General features: G+C 38.7%; 1 protein-coding gene across 2 annotated transcripts in view; it reads left to right on the forward strand.

The window, feature by feature from the left end:
- The first annotated feature begins 1,702 nt into the window (after positions 1–1,702).
- The window catches only part of KLHL3 (kelch like family member 3), a 46,700-nt gene continuing 26,237 nt past the window's right edge, over positions 1,703–22,165 (forward strand). The window contains exons 1-3 of one of the 2 annotated variants that reach the window (XM_014069766.2): positions 1,703–2,061; positions 13,219–13,332; positions 18,090–18,196. In XM_014069766.2, coding sequence (XP_013925241.2) covers positions 2,048–2,061; positions 13,219–13,332; positions 18,090–18,196 — 235 coding nt within the window. In that variant the 5' untranslated portion in view covers positions 1,703–2,047. Of the gene's footprint in view, positions 2,062–2,522; positions 2,675–13,218; positions 13,333–18,089; positions 18,197–22,165 lie in introns of those variants that run through there. The other variant, XM_014069767.2, reaches the window with a different exon arrangement.

The following is a 22,165-nucleotide window of genomic DNA, read 5'->3' on the forward strand; positions in this document are numbered from 1 at the left end:
GGTTTTCCTCCTCAGCCCATGTTAGCAATACCACTAGCAGCATTTTCGCTGGCAGGTGTAAGTAGAAGTGGAAATTCATTCTACTGAAAACATTGTTTTTGCTTATGATTGGATAATTAAAATTTCAGAAGACCCAAAGGCATAGTATTAGAGTGTTACATAGTGCATAAACTAAAGAACTGTCTCAATAAACACACACACACACACACACACAAAGTTGCACCAGGAGGATGAAGTTTGAATTCCTCCCCCTCCCTCTGACCCACACGTACCTTTTTCAGCTGTTTCAGAGAAGATTTCAACTCTGCTCTTGCTTGCAATCATGAAAAGAAAAAAAAAGTAAAAGAAACAGGCAAGAGCTGAGATCAGGCTGAGCTAGTTGCTGCCGGAGTCACCATGGACGACTGCTTAGTGCTTAACTGTTTAAAAAAGCCTCTAAAAAAGCACACTCTACAGGAGAAGGCAAGAGAACAACGTGCCTCCCCAACGTCAGAGATTTTTCTGCTTTTAACCCTTGCTTAACTCTGCTCAAGTGATCAAACGCCAGACTAGATGAGGCATATCGTTCTCCTGCGCCTCCTGCAGAGGGCACGTTTTTAGAAGCTTTTTTAAACAGTTAAACACTAAGCAGAGTCATCCATGGTGACTCTGGCAGCAACTAGCTCAGCCTGACATCAGCTTCTTGCCTTTTTCCTTTTACATTTTTTTCTTTTCATGATGACAGAGTTAACCTGACTGGACATCCCTGATTATAAATCACTACATTGTGCTAATCAAAAAAAAAGTTGTTTTCTTTAAAAAAAACCTGGGTTAGTAGCAGTCCTGTTTATCATTTGTATGATCAAAGATCCAGTAAACATTTAAGCTATTTTTCAGTCTCCATTCCATTGCTTTAGAACAGCCTGAAGTATAGCATCTATATAATTTCAGTTGAACATGTGGCATTTAATCTCTGCTATGTCATGTCACTTGGAGAGTAAAGATATTAAATAGCTTATAAAACTCATTTTGATTCTTGGTGAGGTTGCTTGAGTTTAAAATGCACATATCCAACTTTTTCTTTAGTCCTCTGACCCTGACAATCTATCTGAAATGTAAATGATATGTATAGAGAATGAAAAAGATGGTTGGTACTTTACAATTGAAATAAGAGAATTTTTTTTTTACAGTACGTCCCCTCCCTCCAATCCGTGCTGTACATTTAACGAGGCTATACAGTGCTGATACTTTACAAACTCGAATGCCTTTATCTTGGTTGCAAAAAGCGATGTACCTGCTTTTACTTAAGCTGAAAACTGGCCCCAGTAAGGGAAAATGGATGTGCGAAGCTCACAATAGAGCACGTTTTGCCTTAACAACCCTGCCGGTTTTTAAAACTAGATTTGTTCCAGAGTGCAAATAAACATGATACAAAGGGAATTGTTTCCCTTTTTAAGACATCCTCTAAACCTATGGGTTAAATACATTGCCCTAGAGCTTTGGAATAGGGCGAGAACGAAATCCAAAGAAGTGGGATGTAAAGAAGCACGCCTCCCCCTTCCCTAAGCCATAAACCTCGGGATCAAGATCAAAAAATCGCTCCCTTCCCTTTCCGCCCTTGCTGCATTTGCTTCGTTCCCTTGGTCGGTCTTTTTAAAACCGAGCGGAAACCCGCCAAAAAGATGCCTCGGGCAAATGCAGCAGCCGGGGTGGTGCAATGTACCTATCCGCACAGCTGGTGTTGCCAGGAGACCGAGTCGCATGCTCGGAGCGGGAGAAAGGAAGGCAGAAGGGAGTGGGCTGCCGAGGCTGGAGGCAGAGTAGCGGCGGCGGCGGCGGCAGCGGGGACCTCTGGGAAGGGAGTGTTCTGGCTGCTGCAAAGTTAACCTGCCGCTGTTGCTTTAGGCGTGAGAGGAAGCGGCGCAGGGGCGAGAAGGAAGGCGGCCAGCTGAGCGCAGCCAGATCAAGGGGGCGCCGAGCGGTTCGCTGCGGCAGCGCTGGAGAAGCGAGCGGGCAGGAGGCGAAAGGCGCATGCAGCAGGGCTCCGGCTCCGCTCCGGCGGCGCACAATGGACGACGAAAGGTTGGTGCGGTGCGAAGAGGGGCAGGCGCCTTTTCTTTTCTTTTTTTTTTTTTGGTTGCTTGCGTCGGGCGGTAGGGGTGGGCGCGTGGGCGCGGAAGCCTGGCGGAAGATGTCGCCGGCCGGATTCGCTAGCATCTCCCGAAAGTTGGCGGCGGTAACCTCCAAGCGACGCCGCTTATTCGCGTCTGTTTCTGGGTCGCGGGCCCTGGAGGTTGCTCCGCCGCCGCCGCCCCTCGTTGGAAGACTCTCCCTTTAGTGAATCTCCCCCTTTATTAGGGGAGAGGCTCCGGGTGACTTATTATTTTTCATTCATTTATTTTTAAATCAAGGGTTCATTCATCGCGAATCTCTTTCATCAGTTTTACAAATCCCCTTACACGCACACAATACACACGCGCGCACGTACACACACACACACACACACACACACGCACACACACACTTCCTGTCTCCGGTGGCCCTTCTTTGAAAGTGTCTCCCTCTCTCCTTCCGTTCGACGTGCAATTTCTAGGGTCTCCTTCGAAAGCGGTAGTCATTTTGGCAAGCCGATTCCTTTTCGGCGGGGCAAACTTCGTGCTCCGAGTTTTAATACGCTGGTCGGAAAGATGGTGAGGTGAGGAGTGTGTGCGTGCGTGCGTGTATGGGTGTGTTTGACCTGTGGGTGAACATCCCGGGTATTAAGAGACAAGAGCAGTGATTAGATTCGGTCCTGCCGATTCCTACACGAACTCCGCTTTCCCTTTTGCTTCTGTTTCCCCCCCCCCCCCTTCTTTTCACTGTTCTGCAATTCGCTTTTTAAACCACACATGCAAGCCTGCTTAGTTGCTTCGCACGGCAATTAAACATAGGTGAAAGGTTAAATTGTTTGGGTTTAATGAATCTCAAGCTGCAGGAAATATGTGTGAGTGGGTGCCTTTGCCGTTGCTATGGGAACATATTTGTACAGCTACACCGGTGAGATTCACACAATCTGCTCTCTTCGTGTGGGATGTTGCTGCTCTTTGAGAGTTATGGTGGTAGTTGTTGATTGAATAATAGCTCCAAAGTGGGGAGTAATTTCGTATATATATACGAATTTCCAAGAGGAGCATCCATATGATCCATTGGAGAGTCCTTAATATTTAACCAGAACCATAAGTTATGAGTAAAATACACTGTGTATCACAGTGAGGAGTCTTGCTTCACACACTACTCAAGGATAGTAAATTATGCAATTCATTACATAAGTAAAAAGCTGAACTCTTGTTTCCAGCTGCCAAATGATATCTTCCAAAACATTGTAATCTATAATTTTTCTACTGTTTTTGATGTTTGGCATTTCTTTGATGTTTATTTGGGGTCTTCTTAACTTGCCTGTTTTTAAGACAACTGAGAAAAGTACAATATGTTTACAAATATATTATTGCAAACACAAAACACACTAGTTATGACTTGTAAGATGCCAGGTGAAGATGCATTAACATCTAATAAAAAGATGACTAACCTATATCAGAATGCATGAATTTTGGGGCTCAAGGCCAAAGTTATGAACTCAGAACTAAATCTAAAAGGTTGGCAGGGCCAGAACAATGACTAAATTTTATATAATTAATGCTTACATTTAATTGCAATTAAATTTAATGAAATTGTGTTCTTATGATGATTGCCTCTATTTAATGTGCCCTGTCACGTTGCATTTTTTGAGGAAGTCTGAAGGATCCATTTAAAACTTTTGGGTCTGTATGCAATTGTGGGAACTTCGGTTACAATGCTATTAAATGCTCAAGATGTAATGTATGAAATACTATGGAAAATTGTATTGTTATTTCCTAGCAATCAAATTAGAAAAGTGTTTTCCTCTCACTGTGGGGAGAATTCAGATTGATGACACAGTGGCCATTCCTACTTAATGCAAACTTAAATCTTGTTCTCTTGGAAAAAAACAGGATATGTCAAGCACTTCCTTTTTACATTGTTAACCGGACTTGTTCAGGAAAAAATAACACACAGAGACCGCTGTACAGTAAGGTAGAACAGCAACTGCTTGCCTTTGCTGTTATTAGTATGGGAAAGAGTGCTGTTATTCAAGTTATTTTAATGCTTGGGAATTAGCTCTATTAAAGTGGGTGAGACGTGCCCTCTTTTTTTTTGCTTTTTGTGGCCTGGTTCACTAAGCCAAAAGGAGGGTGAAAATGTTTTGGGTCCAGTATGTTTTGCAAACCTAGACTTTTGACTTGTAAAGTATAGTTTGTGAAAAGGTACAATGTGCAAACCCAATCAGTTGTGGTTTATTTGGCAAACTCTGATCTATACTATTAAACTATGGTTTGGCACAGGAGTAGCCAATATTTAGAAGCATATTTGGAATTTCAAAAGCATGTAATTAGGATACATTTAGTCCTTGATTTACAGCCATTCCTTTAGTGACAGTTTGAAGTTATAACAGCACTGAAAATGTGAATGATGATTAGTTTTCACATTTACTAGCATTGCAGCATCTCCTTGGTCATGTGATCAAAATTCAGGTGCTTGGCAAACTGGCATATATTTGTGATAGTTACACTGTCCTGGAATCATATGCTCACCATTTGTAACCTTCTCAGCCAGCTTCTGACAAGCTAAGTCAATGGGAAGCCAGGTCCACTTAACAATTCACGAACTGCAGTCATTTCCTTAACAACTATGACAAAAAGATTGTAAAATAGGTCACAACTCATTAACAACTGTCTTGTTTAGATCAGAAATTTTGGGCTCAATTATGGTCTTAAATTGAGGACTATCTGTATTCACGAGATAGCTGTTATAACACGTCCATCACAAAATTCCCACTTACCAGAAGAGCCAATGTAGTATATTGGTTAAAGCACCAGGGTAGAAACTGGGAAACTGAGGGCTAGAGCTGCCCTAGGCACAAAATCAGCTGGATGACCTTGTGTCAATCAGTCTCAGCCGGAGAAAGGAGGCAGCGACAAGCTACTTACAAAAAATATATTGCCAAGAAAGTGGCAATTTCCAGGAGTCAAAATTGACTCAAGGGTGTATGCGTACAGGCAGCCTAAAGTGATCACTCTTAGAGGACAATTAAACATTAAAATGAACAATGATAGATAGGTTGAACCACACACCAAAACCCCTAAAAGTTTTTGTGAAAGAACAGGTTGAGGATTTCAGGTCCTGTTTCTGAGCGGGGAAGGGTGTTTATATTTATGGAATGGTCTTCTCTGGAGATCAGATTGAGCACACACATTGGCTTTCCCTAAGCTTTTAAAAATCAAATTGTTTTAAAGATCCTAAGGAAGAAGAAATTATCCCACTGATTTGTTCCTTGATTAATTTTATTTTACAATTCTAATTTTTATATTGTGATTTTATTACTGTAGGTTTACTGTGTTGTTCACATGGCTTTTGGTAACTGCTAAAAGTCAAAATAGTGGCAGGGATAAATTTACCAGTAATAATCAATAAAAACCAACACAAGTATTTTAGAACAAGCAGTGATTTGGCAGTTATACCATAGTTAACTAAATACATAATTAACATGAAACAATAGGCATATGGTCACATATGCAGTTCCTTACTTCTCCCCATAACCTGAAACTCAAATTCAAATAACTAAATGGATTGCTCATTTAGTGATTAAAATAACCTTTTGCATTAGAATGATAACATTCATTTCCTTGAAGGTACAAAAGAGGATAATTGTGTTTTAATCTGATAACAAAAAACAGATTCCTGTCAAATTCTTCTATGAAAGGAAAAACATACTTTGGGTAACAGAACTGGAGAGGGGGGAAGAATCTTATTGTTGCCCACTCATTTTTTTGTAGCTGGTGGCACTTTGAACCTACCCCCTCCAAAACTGGCAGGAAGAGCTACTGTAGATAAACGGGCATCAGATCCTATACTCATTTGGGGATTAAAATATTTCATTATAATTATTTCTATGACTGGCAAGGTAAAACTATATAAACAGTCAGCAAACCCCTAGCTTATTTACACTGATGATGTTACCTGGTTGGGTAGTGAAATGTCTGTAAGCAACAACCAAATTGAGAAAGCACTGAGGACACTACAATTCAACCCTGAGCTACAGATGTTCTCTTCTGTTGAAGTTTAATACCATGATCATTTGACATGGGTAGAGATTAGAGTTCATTTTCACCAACTGGCTTTTCTGGTTTTGGTGGAATTGCTTTCTTATCCTGGCATTTACTCTACCGACTGAGGACAACAATTACTATAGCATGTTAAAACTGATTTTATATTAGCCTGCGGATAGGGATAGATGACGTGTCCTCTAGCATTCACATTTTAAAATTCAAATAGCATATTTTATAATAAAGAAAGCATTCTTAGGATAGAAAAAAATGATTGCCCTCCAATATAGCTTGACCTAGATGGACAAATCCATGCAATTTTCATGGCAAGATATGAAATGGCTTGCCATTGCTTTCTTCCAGGATGACCAATAGTAATAGCAATAGCAGTTAGACTTATATACCGCTTCATAGGGCTTTCAGCCCTCTCTAAGCGGTTTACAGAGTCAGCATATCGTCCCCACAGTCTGGGTCCTCATTTCACCCACCTTGGAAGGATGGAAGGCTGAGTCAACCTTGAGCCGGTGAGATTAGAACCCCTGAACTGCAGATAACAGTCAGCTGAAGTGGCCTGCAGTACTGCACCCTAACCACTGCGCCACCACGGCTCTTGCCAACACCCAGGAGTGGGTGGGTGGTTTTATTTTTGTTTTTTACCCTTAACAACTGTGTACTATCATATTATTAATGCATCTTGTTTTGAGTGTCGTATATGTCCATATACTGCTTGAAGTCACTTCTATAGTATTTGGGTAACTCTAAATGGGTTTTTTTCTAAAACGTTTTGTACTGAAAAAAGCTTGGCTAGAGAAGAAAGAACTCACTTTTTTAAAATTTATCTATTTTTTTCCCCTTGCTCATTATGCATAACACTTTTTTAAAGTAAAAATACATGTATGCGACTATGCTGCTTTCATTCTGCAGGGGAACATTTTCCATTATAAATAATATGATACAGATATAAATCTACATTTAATTAGTTCATGGCAAGAATCCTGAGCTTGTAGAATGGTAATCCATTCTGGCTTCTACCATTTCATATTACTCTGATCCGACATTCCAATGGAGTGTCTCTTCACATGGTTTATTCCAATAGAAGATATGCATGGCATGTAGATTGTTTTAACACATCTACTATCCTTGGAGTGTGTCTATACACGCTATTGAATTTTCTGTTGATTATGCATTATGTAATACAAAGTATATTTTAATGTTGTCATAAATATTGGCAGGTTCTCTGATTTTCAGTGTTGAAAACAAGTTAATTTTGCTTCTGGCAGTTTGGAAGACTGACCAGTGCTTAAAGCTGAGATTTTTCCTTTTCTGGTAATTAATAATATATTGTGACAATTCGTGAATACAGGAAAAAGAAGCTACTACCTTAGTCTCCCCATTTTTAATGAAAGCATTTTAAAATTATTTAATGAATTTTAAATTTATTTGTTAAATGTGTATCCTGCCTTTTGTTCAGCAGCTCAAAGTGGTAAAAGTAGCAGATTCAGATTTAAAACAAGGATGACGTCTTCTCAAAATCTTTTAATCTATCTTTTTAATAGCTTTTTGTTTTGTTTTGCAATCAGTTTTCCCTAACAGATTGTATGTTTCTTGATTAGCAACTGATTAACTGAATTATCCAAGTTAATCAGTTATATATTCCTATTAAAGGCAAAGTCATTAATATAACATGCATCGTTTACAGATTAATTCTATGATTTTAGACCTAACCTATTGGAATCTCTTTAAGAGAATGCAAAGCACCTACTGGTAGAGGACAATAAGCAATATGCTTTTTCTACATATCCAAATAACACAACAGAGTACTCATAATTGTTAATTTCCTTTGATTGTTAGGATTTGTTTGCTAAAGCTTTTCAGTCTATGATTATCTAATGTCTGGGATATGTTTACTGTCATCCCATGTTACGATATCTCCAAAAAACATATGTTCTCCATTGTTTTTTTTTAGTCAGGTTAGTTTGTTCAGGAAGAAGAAAACTGAAAAATTATGGTATTTCTATTAGAGCTGATTAAATCATACAATACGAAGAAACCTTTCAAGTTCTTCAGAAGCACATATAAAAGGAGAGGGAGAAAAATGCTTTAGAAAGCCCAGTTTTTCCATTGGAGTGCTCAGTTTCCCCTTGGTGCAATAAAATGTAGTTAAAAGACAAATCTTAAAACAATACTAAGAAGAGAAAAGGAGAAGAGGGGGGCAGGGGAAGTTTAACCCAGCCAAATACATATTACTAGTAGTTGAGAAGTATTACTGGTTCTTATGGTTTTAGACTGAAACAAAAAAAGCAGAAAGAAAGAAGGACAGACAGACTGTAAGCCTAAAAAAAATATCCAACTACCCCAAAGGAGAAAACCTTCTTTTGTGGCTCTTGGGGAAAAAAAAGGTTTATTAAAATGTAAAAGCTTCTGGCCTTCAGTCTGGATCATTTTAAATAAATAATAATGCAATAAATCTTTGATTTAATGTATAATCTCTGCTAGATCAAAATTTTGTCCAAATTTCCATCTGTAACACTATTCAAATAATGGATAAAATCTGTTGTTTGGTTTATTGGTATAGATAGTGTCTGTTTACTTTCAAAAAGTTATTAGTTTTTATCAGTAAAATAGGCTTTTTCAGGTAAGAGTATGTTTTTGTCTTTAACAGGAATTTTAGTTTCTTTCCATTATATTAGTGATTATTTCTGAGTTTGGGAACTGAATGCTTCTCCCAGCTTTTAAAGTCCATTTCTAAAATAGCAGTGCTTTTGGTACACTAACTATAATTTTTAATTCAAGTTATGGTTTTATTCTACTCCATTTCTTGCTGAGAGTCTTGAATAAGCTATTAGAAAAGTATTTAAAGTGTTTTGGTTCATTGTTTTACTTTATTTGAAATTCACATGGGCAGTATTTTGATTTGCTTGCTGCTATCATTTTTACATTTCCATAAAACATTTTGAGAAAAAAATAAATCCTAATTAAACTTAGGTGCCTATAATCTCACATCATATGGGGATTTTGTAGGAGATGAGATTGTCAGAATCATGCAAGATTTGGACTATTTTAAAATTGGGTTATAGGAGGATTGGTACTTGTTAGCAGGAAAAATGTCTGACTGCTGCTGTAGGATACGGCAAGGATAGGCAACTATTTTGTGGCAATCATGAGCTATTTTTTTAGTTAGTATTTTTTTCTGCCTACATCGTATTATGAGGGAGTACATCATAAAATAGTGTGAAGATGATTTTTTTCAACTTTATATGGTGTGTGTGTGAGTCTTGATTCTTCTTTTTTAACAGTTGAAGCTTAAATCTTAAAATACTGTAATAATATTCAAATGATGGACCACCACGCTGCCAAATTTCAATATTTTCTAGTTGCATTTCAATAGTATTTGTGAGCTTCAGATTGATTGAGATTAAATGCTTCCACTCCAAAAAGAGGCATATTTCTATTTTAATACCCTTTGTAGCATTGCTTCAAATAAGCCTTGGGGTGAAAAAGTGAATTGTACTGCAGTCGGCAATGGAACTGAACATCCATTATGAACTGGCAGTGTATACATTAAGGCTGTCTCCATTTCTGAGATTACAAATAGTAAAGCATACTTTTTTTCCCCATTGTTTCTTTTTGTATTTTCTTCTTATTATTGGATGTTGTGGATTCCTGCTGGGTAGATCATGGACATAGGGTCAAGGCTTGGGTGTAGTCTATGAATTCCAATCCCACCAAAAAAATCTCCTTGCTTTGCTAGGAAATGGTTATACTATATAAATCATTTCTTTTTTACCCATTAGGACTAAGTGCTACCCTTTGATAGGGAATTATGAGAATTATGGGCTCAGAAAATATGTTGTTATCGAAATAGAACAAACTGCTTCTCAATTAGTGTTCCAAAAAATTAAAAATATAATGTTCATATTGTACTTGGCATTTCTTATTTTAGAACTTATCCTCATTTGCTTCCTTCCAATTAGTTCATCTTTTCAGTTCTCTTTCATTTTATTCATGGCCCAGGATGGAAGCTGTTGGGATTGCTATGAACAAAGCAGCAGACCTTTAAAATATGTTTACATTTGTACCACATAAACTGAATCTAAGTTCCTGACATTGAAAGGGTCACAATTAATTACAGATAGTTCTTGACTTACAACCCCATTTGAGCCCCAAATTTATGTTGCTAAGCAAGGCAGTTATTAGGTTTTGCCCCATGTTATGACCTTTCTTGCCACAGTTGTTAAGTGAATCACTGCAGTTGTTCAGTTAGTAACGCAGTTAAGTGAATCTGACTTTTCCATTGACTTTGCTTGTCAGAAAGTTGCAAAATGGGATTACATGAACCCCCCCCCCCCAACCATCATAATTACATGCCAGTTTTCAAATGGCTGAATTTTGATCATGGGACCATGTGGAATGAATGCTGCGACGGTCATAAGTGTGGAAAAACAGTCATAAATCACTTTTTTTCAGTGCTGTTGTCACTTTGAACAATCACTAAACGAACTGTTGTAAGCCAAGGACTACCAGTAATAAGCAAACCTGTTAGGGAGATCAGTTTGAAGAAAAAAGTTTTCTATAAGTTAGCTTTACTAAAACTTTTGATCTAATTGGAGGAGTGTTTTACTTGCTCTTCAGGGAAGTGCTATAAATAACCTGAACACACATAAACGTAACTTTAAAGCTTTCAAAATATGAATGTGTGGGAAAGAGCTGTTTGTCTATCTCTTGGCTAAGTGGTAACATTTTCCACACGAGGTGGCGCAGTGGTTAAATGCAGCACTGCAGGCTACTTCAGCTGACTGCAGTTCTGCAGTTCGGCTGTTCAAATCTCACCAGCTCAGGGTTGACTCAGCCTTCCATCCTTCCGAGGTGGGTAAAATGAGGACCCGGATTGTTGTTGGGGGCAATATGCTGACTGTGTGAACCGCTTAGAGAGGGCTGAAAGCCCTATGAAGCGGTATATAAGTCTAACTGCTATTCTTCCACAACAAGCAAAATGTTCAAAATGTTTTTATGGGTTAGGCCCTACTGAAATATGTCCCATTTCTTCTCATGCTTGGGTCCTGTGTTATCAGTTGCTTTGGGGTCAATAGCTGTGATTTTGTTTTTAAAATTCTACTGAAATTTTGCACTCAGCTCTTTGAACAACTTGTCTGCCTTTGTTATTGGTGTTGCCTCACCAGCAAATAAGAACCTGGTTTATACTACTGAGTATAAAGTGCTGGCCTAGAAACCACAAGTGTGTAAGTTCTAGTGCCGCCTTAGGCATGAAAAATCAGCTGGATGACCTTAGAGAGGTGGAGACCTTCCCCTCAGGGAAAAGGGCGGCCTATAAATGTCAATAAACTATGAATAAACTACTAGACCAGTCATTGTCTCAGCCCAATTAACTCCACAGGGTTGTTGTTGTGGGGAAAATAGTAGGAGGAAGGAATATTAAGTAACTTTGCTAGCTTGAGTTACTTATAAAAATAATAAAGGCGGGAAACAAACAAGCAAGCCAACAGATACCCGAGTGCCTCTTTCTAAAGGTTTGAATGTCCAGCTGCACATTCTTTTTCCCTCTAATAAACCATTTTATTTGCCATCCCTTTTTGCTCCAATCCAAGACAATCATTCTAATCCTACTAGCCTAAGTATATAAAAATCACCTTGATTGCTTTTTCTCCTTCCAATGGGGCAAAGTCGTAAAATGGGACAAAATTCAACTAAGGAATGTTTCACTTAGCAATAGAAGTTTTGGGCACAATTGTGAGCATAGGTCGAGGACTACCTGTATTGGAGGAAGGAGACACTCAGTGGGATTATTTTTAAGGAAGACATGTTTTGTAGAGCATATGAAGTTGTGTCTGAAAGTAAAGGCTGGATAGGAATGAGGGCAAGGAGCAATTGCTTTCCTTAAAAAAAAACAAAAAACAGAGGAGCAGCAGGAAGAGTTCCAGTATCTTGTATGCATAAGCAAAATCACCCAGTTCTCAGCCTCTATTGATGGTGGCTAAGGGCCCAGTTTAAAAGTGAACGCTGGCATTGTGAGATGCTACGTGGGTAGGTTTGCTGCTTCCCCAGGCTCATGAGGTGTCTCTCTTTGGGGAATGGTTCAATTAGCCTTCTGTCTTTTCAGGAAGCGTTTACCTAAAGCTGAATTGGCCAGCGCTGTCAGTGAATGTGTTTTTTGTTTTGTTTTGATGGAACTGGTTTGGCAAGATTCTGTATTTGTTTCTGGCCTGAGTGTAAGTAGAAATGGCCTTGCCTTAGAGCTATTAACAGATGCTTTTGAATTAGGTAGCACATTTATACCAGTAGCCCTCTCCATTTGACCTTGAGAGTGCAATGAAATATTGGGAAACAGTATATGAACTGCTTTTTTTAATATTAGTAAATAAAGTGCTGAATATTTTATTTCAGGTTGTAGCTGCAGAGTGATTGTTGTTGACTGTATTGCCGTTCAAATTTGTGAATCCTGGTTTCATACCCTGGATATGGATATTTCAAGGGGAAAAACAAAAACATTCCTGCTAGTGGTTTTTTCCCCCAGGTGCAATAAATTGATCAGTTATAATTCCAATGGCTCTGAATTTCTAATCTGGATTTCATACTGTATTTACCAAAAAGGATGATGACTTCGTTTCCCCCAAGATTTAGATAGAAAAACTGATCTGCCTTCATTAACTTATTCTTAGTATATCTAAGAGTCAGAGTTAAATACATTACTTTCCATGTGAATACTTTAAAAAAAAAAGAAATACACATACATGTGCATAGTTCTTTAAAACCTCATGTGTGCTATTCACAAATGCTTGTGTTGCTGAAGCAAAGAATTTGTGCATGTGTTCTGAGCACATATTTCACATAGTTACATCAAAAGCATTCACTTGGGCATAGTTGCGAAATTAAAATAGGATTCCAATTACACTAGGCAGACATAGTATGGACAGCTGGTTGTGTAAGTTAAATACTTGCGATCACTTATAACATGTGACAACAAATGAGATGATGATTTCATGTTAAATTTTTAGGTCATGTTTTATTTTGGATCTTGCATATTAAAAGGGAGTGTTTACTTGTTTTTCTTTCTTGTCTTTAGCATCAAGAGGTGCCCCCAACCACCTGAGGCAGATGGAGATAAGGATCAGCGGACAGTGACCATCAATTCTTGTCATATGGGAAAGGCATTCAAAGTCATGAATGAATTAAGGAGGTACTTCTTCATGTTCAATTTGCCTCTTTCTGCAATTATTAGACACTTGCTGGCTGGAGTTGGAGGGATCTAACTTGTAGATTGCTTTATTCAGTTCACGCATGATCTTCAAATCCGTTGCTGTATTTTGTATGAAGTTCTTCATTTGGATCGCTCAAATTGTGTGGTGCTTCACAATAGAACACAATCACTAGTGCTGTTATACAAAATAACAGGATTGTGTAAGCAATTTGTTGGACATTGTACCTTAGCAATATAGATATATTTATTTATTCTATTATAAATAGTAGATTTGCTTTAGACAACAATCTAACTTTGGGAATCTACAAACCAGGACTTATCTCATTTTTACAAGGCCCTGATAGTCTTCGGTGCCTTCCGTCTCTGCTACTGGATTTTCTTCTTTCCCCACTTCCACCTAGCTAACCACATATTTGCTTCTTCTCTTTCCTCCCTTTAGCTAGATTGATGTTGGCTGTAATAAACTACAGAACCCTAGCAAAAGGGGTAGGGAGGTGCTTATCTAGAATGCAACATGATGGGAAGTACAGATTTCTCAGGTGCTGAAAGGATGTGGGGGCTGTTGTGGACAGCAGCAAGCACGGACTTGTTTCAGGAGGATCTTATGCCTGACTAGGAAAATTCAAATAGGAGGACATTAAAAAAAAACAACAAAGGACAGGAACTCTATAGCACTGCTTCCCATTCCAAGATAGTGCAGTTAAATTTCAATAGTGTACAACTGAAAAGAGCAGGCAAGACAATTTGGCCAATAATGCCAAGGTGGGTACTCTGCAGCAATCACAGGTGTCTGCCTTTATAGTAAAGTGCAGTATTGTAGAATGGTACTAGCTGAATTGCCACATATTGTCCAAGAAAATGGCCAGGACATGGACCTAGTCCTTTCCAGAGGTACCTCTGTGTCACCCACGGAACCACTGTCCTTTGAGTTCACATAAAAATCAGGAATCTAACTCCCATACTTTTTAATAACATGTTTTTGAACATGTTTAGTAGGAAAAAGCATTACTGGGCTCCTGTTTTGTTTTTGTTTTTTGCCCCCAGAGACTAACATAGCTCTCTTCCTACAATGAGTTCACAGACGTGCAGCTGAAATGTTTAACAGCTCATCAATTGCCATTACTTAGTGATACATAGTCCTTGCTTTATAACACAACAGCCATGCCATGAACACACAGGAAAGCATTCACATGCCCTGTCTAAGAAGGCACCAGTCCTGAGTGAATTATCTTGCCCGTGTCCCTTGGTAACAAGTTGTTTTTGCCCCTTCTTTGCTGGCATAGAAAATGAAAGGCTGGAGGACTGTGGATTGCTTGGTATAAAGCAGATTAGTATGATAAAAATACTAGATTATTCTATTTGTAACTTAATGCTATGGGGGATAATGGAAGAAGACTGACAGCTTTCCTCTTAGAGGAGCTAATAATATAGGCTGCCTATGACGCTCTTCTAAACAAGTTACATTGCAGCTGCCCTGAAATCCCTCACATTTCTTCCCTTTCCTGCTTACCGCTGATTTATTCTCACTACTGTTGTTCCTGCTGTTGCTGCTGCTGCTAAACTATTGCAGAACTAAGGTTTGGCATTTGTTGAATACTTTAAAGTGGTAGGTGACAGCTGATTGCCAAAGCAGGGTTATATAGAAAAGGTGTTGAGGGGCCACTGAATCAATCTAGGGAAAGGAAAAAGAGAAAAGCCCATCTGCCTCCGGTAACATTTTTTAAGAAAGGGATATACTATACTAGCTGTCGAGATTTGATGCTACCATCTGCCCATAGAGGTCGGGATTCTTTAGTGCTGGTGACATTAAAAGCCAGCTGCACTCTGGAGTCTTCCCTGTCAAGCGAGCTAGTCCAAGAATGGATGGTTGATTTGACCTGCCATTTTGATAGCTCTGGAGCTGGAAAATTCCAACATCATTAAATTATGTTTACTTATTGATTATCCTGATCTGTTAATGTTTGCTGATCCCCGGATGAGCCCACGCAAATGCAATGTATATGAAACAAGTTTTTTTTTAAAAAAAATGAAATAATCTGTACATTTGAGCCATTATGTAGATAAATAAGACACTTGATCTTTCTATTTTAAAAACCAAGCACGGGGGTAAATGGGGAATGCTAATTCTGAGTAATGGTGTCCTTGGGATCATCCATTTTAGCTTGCAGCAATTATGCAATGCAAATTCGAAATAATATAAAAGTGGATGTTAAATATATTGATGAAAATACAGGTAGTCCTCGATGTGCAACAGTTCATTTAGTGACTGTTCAAAGTTATAACGTAACTTAAAACGTGACTTATGACCGTTTTTCATACTTATGATCTTTGCAGCATACCCATGATCATGTGATCAAAATTCAGAAGCTTGGCATCTGATTCATACTTATGACTTTTGCTGTGTCCCAAGGTCATGTAATCACCTTTTGTGACCTTTTTAAAAATAAATTTTATAAATTAAAAAAAAATTTTTTTTTCTGACAAGCAAAGTCAATAGGGAAACCAGATTCACTTAACCTTGTTACTAACCCATCAACTTCAGTGATTTGCTTAACAACTGCGGCAAGAAAAGTTGTAAAATGGATGCAAATATTCACTTAACAAATGTCTTACTTAGCAACAGAAATTTTGGGCTCAATTGTGGTTGTAAGTCAAGAACTACCGTATTTTTCGGAGTATAAGACACACCTCCCCCCCTAAAAGAGGGTGAAAATTAGGGTGTGTTTTATACACTGAATGTAGCCCCACCCACCCACCCACCGTCCACCACCCTTTGGCCTCTGCCTCCCAACAATTTACCTCTTTGCAGCAAATAGGGGGCTTGCGGAGGCTTCAATAAGCTATAGCAATCCCTGCAACCTCTAACAGGTGATGATTGGGATAAATTGAAAATGAAACTTGCTGTTTGCTCCCCGTGGCAAATTGCTGGGAGGCAGATTTTTTTCCCCTTGTGCTAATCAGGCTGTTTGCTGCAAGGAGGTAAGTCAACAACTATAAATGCCCATAGAATGTTCAAATTATTAGACATATTTTTTAAAGACTGCTTTATTATTATTCTAGGCAACTTAACAAAATGAAAAAAGCTTTTTAAAATAAATGCTTGATGTGAAGAGGCCCCTTGCTATTGTTTTAAGAAGTGCTACTCTTTTAAATACCAGAGAATAACTATACTTCCAGAAAGCACATCAATTTTAATAACATTTGTACAAGTATAGTCTGAAATATAACACTACAAACAGTGTATATTGTCTCTACTGTTTGTTGCAAGGAGCCAAATTGCTGAGAGGCAGAGGCAGACATTTTTCCCTTGTTTTTCTCCCTAAAATCTAGGTGCGTCTTATACTTTGGAGCGTCTTATACTCCGAAAAATACGGTACCTATACCAGTTTAAGGAGCTGGACAATGCTGAAATTAACTTCATCTTTATTTTTGGCCAATTGTCCTGCTCTAAACTAAGCTTTAAAAAGTAACTAGAAAGTTTTTAGAGACAGATGAGGGTAAACTAGTGAAAAATTAATCCAGAAAGATAGAGATTGTAGGGATTGGGAAACTAGCTATTTCAGATTGAGTTTTACACCAGATTTTAATCAAAATTGTACTTCTGATGGGCCAAATAATGAGTTCTAGATTCAACACTAGCTAAGAAGTCTGAGATAGGAGTGAAAGTTAGGAATGCTTTTTACCAGCTTAGATTGATTTTAGTTGTCCATGCTTTGTAGTGCAGCTTTCAATGAATTGGAACTGCTGCATCTCAAATTCTTTGTTGAAAAACTAGAATCTGAGCGTTTTAGGAATTGTTCCAATAACTATGAAATGTCACCGAATTGAATAGGAGGCTGCTCTACAATGGTGGGTTCCTAACGGTTCAGACCGGTTCGGCTGAACTGGTAGTGGTTTGGCGGCCTGAGTCGCTGGAACCGGCAGCGACCTAGGCCTGCCACGCCCTTGAAACGGTTCTCCAGGTGGCGGCATAGGTGGCACCATCTTTTGGGGTTTTATGCATGCGCGTTCCAAAGTTTGCCACGTCCACAAACAATCTGGCAGTAGCGACTGCCGGAACCCACCTCTACTGCTCTAGGTTATCATGCTGTAATGTGCAGTAGGTAGCTCTATCCCATTCGGAAAATTCAAATGGTGCTAATGTTGCTTGCTAATGCATGTAACCACATTGTGTCATGTTACATCACTTTCAGACCACTCTTCAGCCCACATTAAGTTGACCGTATTTGCAAAGAGAAAAGCAGGCTGAACTGAGAGATCAGTTGACCAATCTGCATGATAAATAGTTAGCACTGGAGGCCTGCTTTTGTAGCTCATTATTCATTTCACCACATTGGACAAGGGAGTGCTATTTCTCAGTTGTGATTTGCTTGTGGCATTGTTTTCCATGGGATGTTTGTTAGGCCTTCTCTCTTTAGTCCTCTTAAAGCTTACACGACTACCTTAGCCTGTAATAGAAATTGAATTCAGTCAAGGGCACTGCATACATGACACTGGCTCATTGGAATTGGGGATGGGTAGGTTATTGTATGATTGCTTTTCTTATTACTTTGTTGTTATATTTTTGTAACTTTTATTATCTGAGAAGATTTATTCTAATAGGTAGCATATACTGTAGATCCTAATAAAAATGTAAAGAAGCATGGCAGCTACAGCCTACATTTACTTAGCATTTATTTAATAGTTCTGTATTTGCCAGATTAGTTCTGAAACCATCATTGTTGATATGTTCACAGCAAGCGGCTCCTTTGCGACGTGGTAATTGTTGCTGAAGACATTGAAATCGAAGCCCACCGTATTGTCCTAGCAGCTTGCAGCCCATATTTCTGTGCAATGTTTACAGGTAAATTTGTTTTTCAAACAAATAACTATTCTTATTTCGGGAAGAGCAAAGAGAGAATGTTTCTTGGTGGTGTTACATGGGATGCTGTTATATGGATGAGAGATGTTAAATGGAGGTACGGTCTTTGTTCAAAAGTGTTCTATCAGAAGAAGGAAAAAGGGGCACGAAGTATATTGCTTACACAGGGGTGTCAAAACTTGGGAACTTTAAGACTTGTGGACTTCAACTCCCATGCTGGCTGGGGAATTCTGGAAGTTGAAGTCCACAAGTCTTAAAGTTCTCACATTTAGACACCCCTGGCTTACAGTATAAGCCAATATTCCTCATTGTTAGTGAATGTTTTATGGCTGTGGAGCTTCACTTTGTGGATTTGATTGTGGAGATAGTGCAAGTTAAAATCAATATACTCTTCTTAGTGTATGCTTTTTGGGGGGGGGATATTTCGCACAACCAATTTCATTGTATTTAAGTACAATGACAATAAAGATTATACTTATAAAGGCTGCCATTGGACTGGCTTTGATGGTAGAGCATAAGTGTCCAATCTTTTGGCTTGCCTGGGCTGCATTGACTGAAGAGGAATATATACAAGTAGTCCTTGACTTACAACAGTTTCCCCATGATCATGTGATGAAAATTCAGATGCTTGGCAATTGGCTCATATTTATAATCGTTGCATTGTCCCAAAGTCATGGGATCCGCTTTTGCGACCTTCTGACAATGGGGAAGCCAGATTCATTTAACAATCGGGTTACTAACTAATCAACTCCAGTGATCCTCTTAATAACTGTGGCAAGAAAGGTCGTAAAATGGGGCAAAACTCACTTTAAAATGTCTCACTTAACAACAGAAATTTTGGGCTCAATTTTGGTTGTAAGTCGGGGACTACTTATAGTTAATGTATATAAATCACATAATAATATTAAAAGTTTACAATCTTTGGGTTGTAAAGAGCCGGGGTGGCGCAGTGGTTAAAATGCAGTACTGCAAGCTACTTCTGCTGTCTGCTGGCTGGCTGCCTGCAATTTGGCAGTTAAAATCTCACCAGGCTCAAGGTTGACTCAGCCTTCCATCCTTCTGAGGTCGGTAAAATGAGGACCCAGATTGTTGGGGGCAATATGCTGACTCTGTAGAGAGGGCTGTAAAGCACTGTGAAACAATATGTAAGTTTTAAGTGCTGTTGCGATTGCTATCTTGTGAGACCGCATTACTAGATGTCTAGAACTATGAGCTGGACATACCTGTGATAGAGGGTGACACCTTTATTTGAGCATCAAGGTGATGACTGGAACTCATTGATTTAAAACAAATTCAAGCTCCATGATTTTTTGTCTCTTCTCCATTTTTTGCCTTATGTTATAATCTCTTTATGGCAACTGGGGTTATGACTTCATCCCAAAAAACAGAAAAAAAATCATTTGGAGTGCAACATCACCCTTGGAGTGAATCCTCTGCAGACTACAATTCACTAACCATCTTGCTTCACTTACTATGTTCCATCAGCATTATATTTTACAATTAATAATGAGCTTTTTGATCACAGTCATTAAAAACTCAAGGTTTCTTTTTGCTTGAGCAAACGAAGTGAAACTGCGTGCATGGGTATGACATTTGTTACTGGTAGATACAATCTAGGTTTTTAAAACATTTTGTTTTTATGAAGTGATCTTTAAAACACTTCAGTATTATTTAATGGCTATAGCATTGTGATTGTACAGACGGACTTGGTTGCCTGCAAAGTGCTAAATAAGAGACTAATCTACATTTCTTCATTGTTCGAAGTACATGAGTACACAAGTGTTAATTGATCTACTGCTAATTAATCTTACCTGCCCTATGAATTGTTACAGTATTTTGCTACCAAGGAAAGCAGATTATATTGCTATTTTAACACATAGCCTCCCTGATAATGCTTGTAGTTTTTTTCCAAACAGTATGTGCCAATTTTATAAGGCCTTAAAAAAAAAAGTTTCTCTTTTTTGTGCATGGGCCCATAAAGGCTGTGCAGATTCAAAGGGAGAAAAAGCTTTGAAGCATATTCAGTGCTCTTGTTTATTTTATCAGCAACTCCTTAAGGCAGGTGTGCCTTTTCTCTTCCGCCTATTTATATTTCCCATTGCTCTTTTCTCTTTCTCAAATCTACTGTGTACCATCCTTTGAAAATGAAAAAGCCTCCCCAGATAATTACATTAGATAATAAATTACCAATCTTCAGTTGTTGTTGTCCCCCCCCCCCCCCAGATCAGGCAATGTTGACTAGATGTTGCCACACATTACAGGTAACATGGAACACAATAGTGAACAACAGTTTCTGTGCTGAAATACTTTGCTATGATAATGCAAAGTGCTCCATGATAATGCAGATTATTCAAGTGTATTGGGCAAACATTTTACTACTCGGTGAAGAACTAAGGATTTGCTACATATCTGAGTGTGTGACAGAAAAAGACTAAAGCTCACACTTCATATATTAATGATTTGGTAGAATATTTGCTGAGGAAATTCATTGCCAGTGATAGGTTGGAATTACGTTGTCCTCCATGATTAAAACTTACAAGTGATAAATCCAAAGGAATTATCTACTGCCCGGAATGCAGGGATTTTGTCTTATTCACGGCATTTGGCCTCGTTTTGGGTAATAGATAAAATCGCTTTTTGTGTAGGAGAGGCAAGAAAACATTTTCCTCCTTTCTAGAAACATCAAGCAAGAAATACATTTGGGAGAAAAAGGAAAACATTTGGGTAGTGGATAAGTGTACTGACTTCTTTTTCAATTTGAGATAAGGACTGTAAAATAATAAAAGTCTTCATTTATGAAGAAATTACAGAACTTGACAACCCTCATATATACCGATAAGAATTTATAACGAAAAGATACAGATTGGATTTTCAGATTCAATCATACTAGCCTCACTTTTTTCATCTCCAGCTTCCGTATTTTTCAGAGTATAAGACACACCGGAGTATAAGACACACCAAGGTTTTGAAGAGGCAAATTTTTTAAAAAAGTTTTTGCACTCTGCAAACCTCCCCAAAATGACCCATTTCCCCCCCCCAAAAAGGGCATAAATAGCCCTTAGGAGGCTTGTAGAGTGCTCCTGGGCGGGTGGGGGCCAAAAACAAGCAAACAATGGCCATGGATAGCCTTTAGGAAGCTTATAGACTGCTCTTGCGGGCTTGGGGGGCAAAATTGAGCAAAAAATGCCCCATTTTTTGTTCATTTCTTCCCTCCCCAGCCCCCAGGAGCTCCCTGTAAGCTTCGTACAAGCTATGCACGACCATTTTGGTGATGGGGATGGGGTTTCGGGCGGCAAAAAAATGCTGTATTCAGTATATAAGACGCACCCAGATTTTCAGCCTCTTTTTTGAGGAAAAAGGGTGTGTCTTATACTCCAAAACATATGGTAATTAAAATCCATCCCCAAACATATATAGAATATATCCCCAACTGCTGTATTCTTGTCCACTCTGGCTTTACTCAGACTATCTGTTCTGAGGGTTGGATATAAAGGAATATGGAAACTGAAGAACCTTTCACTATGACAATCACAATCATTACGCTCTTAATCAGAGGATAAACACAGTTACCTAGTTTTGTAGCAGACCCCCCCCCCCCCCAAGGAATTAAAAACTGTTGAGGGGATAAAAATACTCAATTATCATTTCAGAAAAGAAACGAAAGCATGTTGGCTTTGGCCTTTTTTGGGGGGGGGGCAGGAGAAAATTAGGTAGAAAGCAAGAGATTGGAAGAGATGGAAGAGAGTCAGGAGATTGTCTAGTCCTAACTTCTGACGATTCCAGCATTCTCAAAACAATAGATATCTAATTTTTCGTTCAAAAAGAGATTTGGTCACTTTCCCAAATGTAATTTTGGCTATTCAAAAAGTTTGTTTTTAAAATAAAAGGATGATAAACTGATGGAACCTAATGGGAACTCTCCCAGCTTAGACTCTGACTGCCTCTTAAAAT

This window comes from Thamnophis sirtalis, unplaced genomic scaffold (assembly GCF_051295495.1).
Source record: "Thamnophis sirtalis isolate CommonGarterSnake01/CBP01778 unplaced genomic scaffold, rThaSir2_p1.2 scaffold_3, whole genome shotgun sequence".
Classification (NCBI taxonomy): domain Eukaryota; kingdom Metazoa; phylum Chordata; class Lepidosauria; order Squamata; family Natricidae; genus Thamnophis; species Thamnophis sirtalis.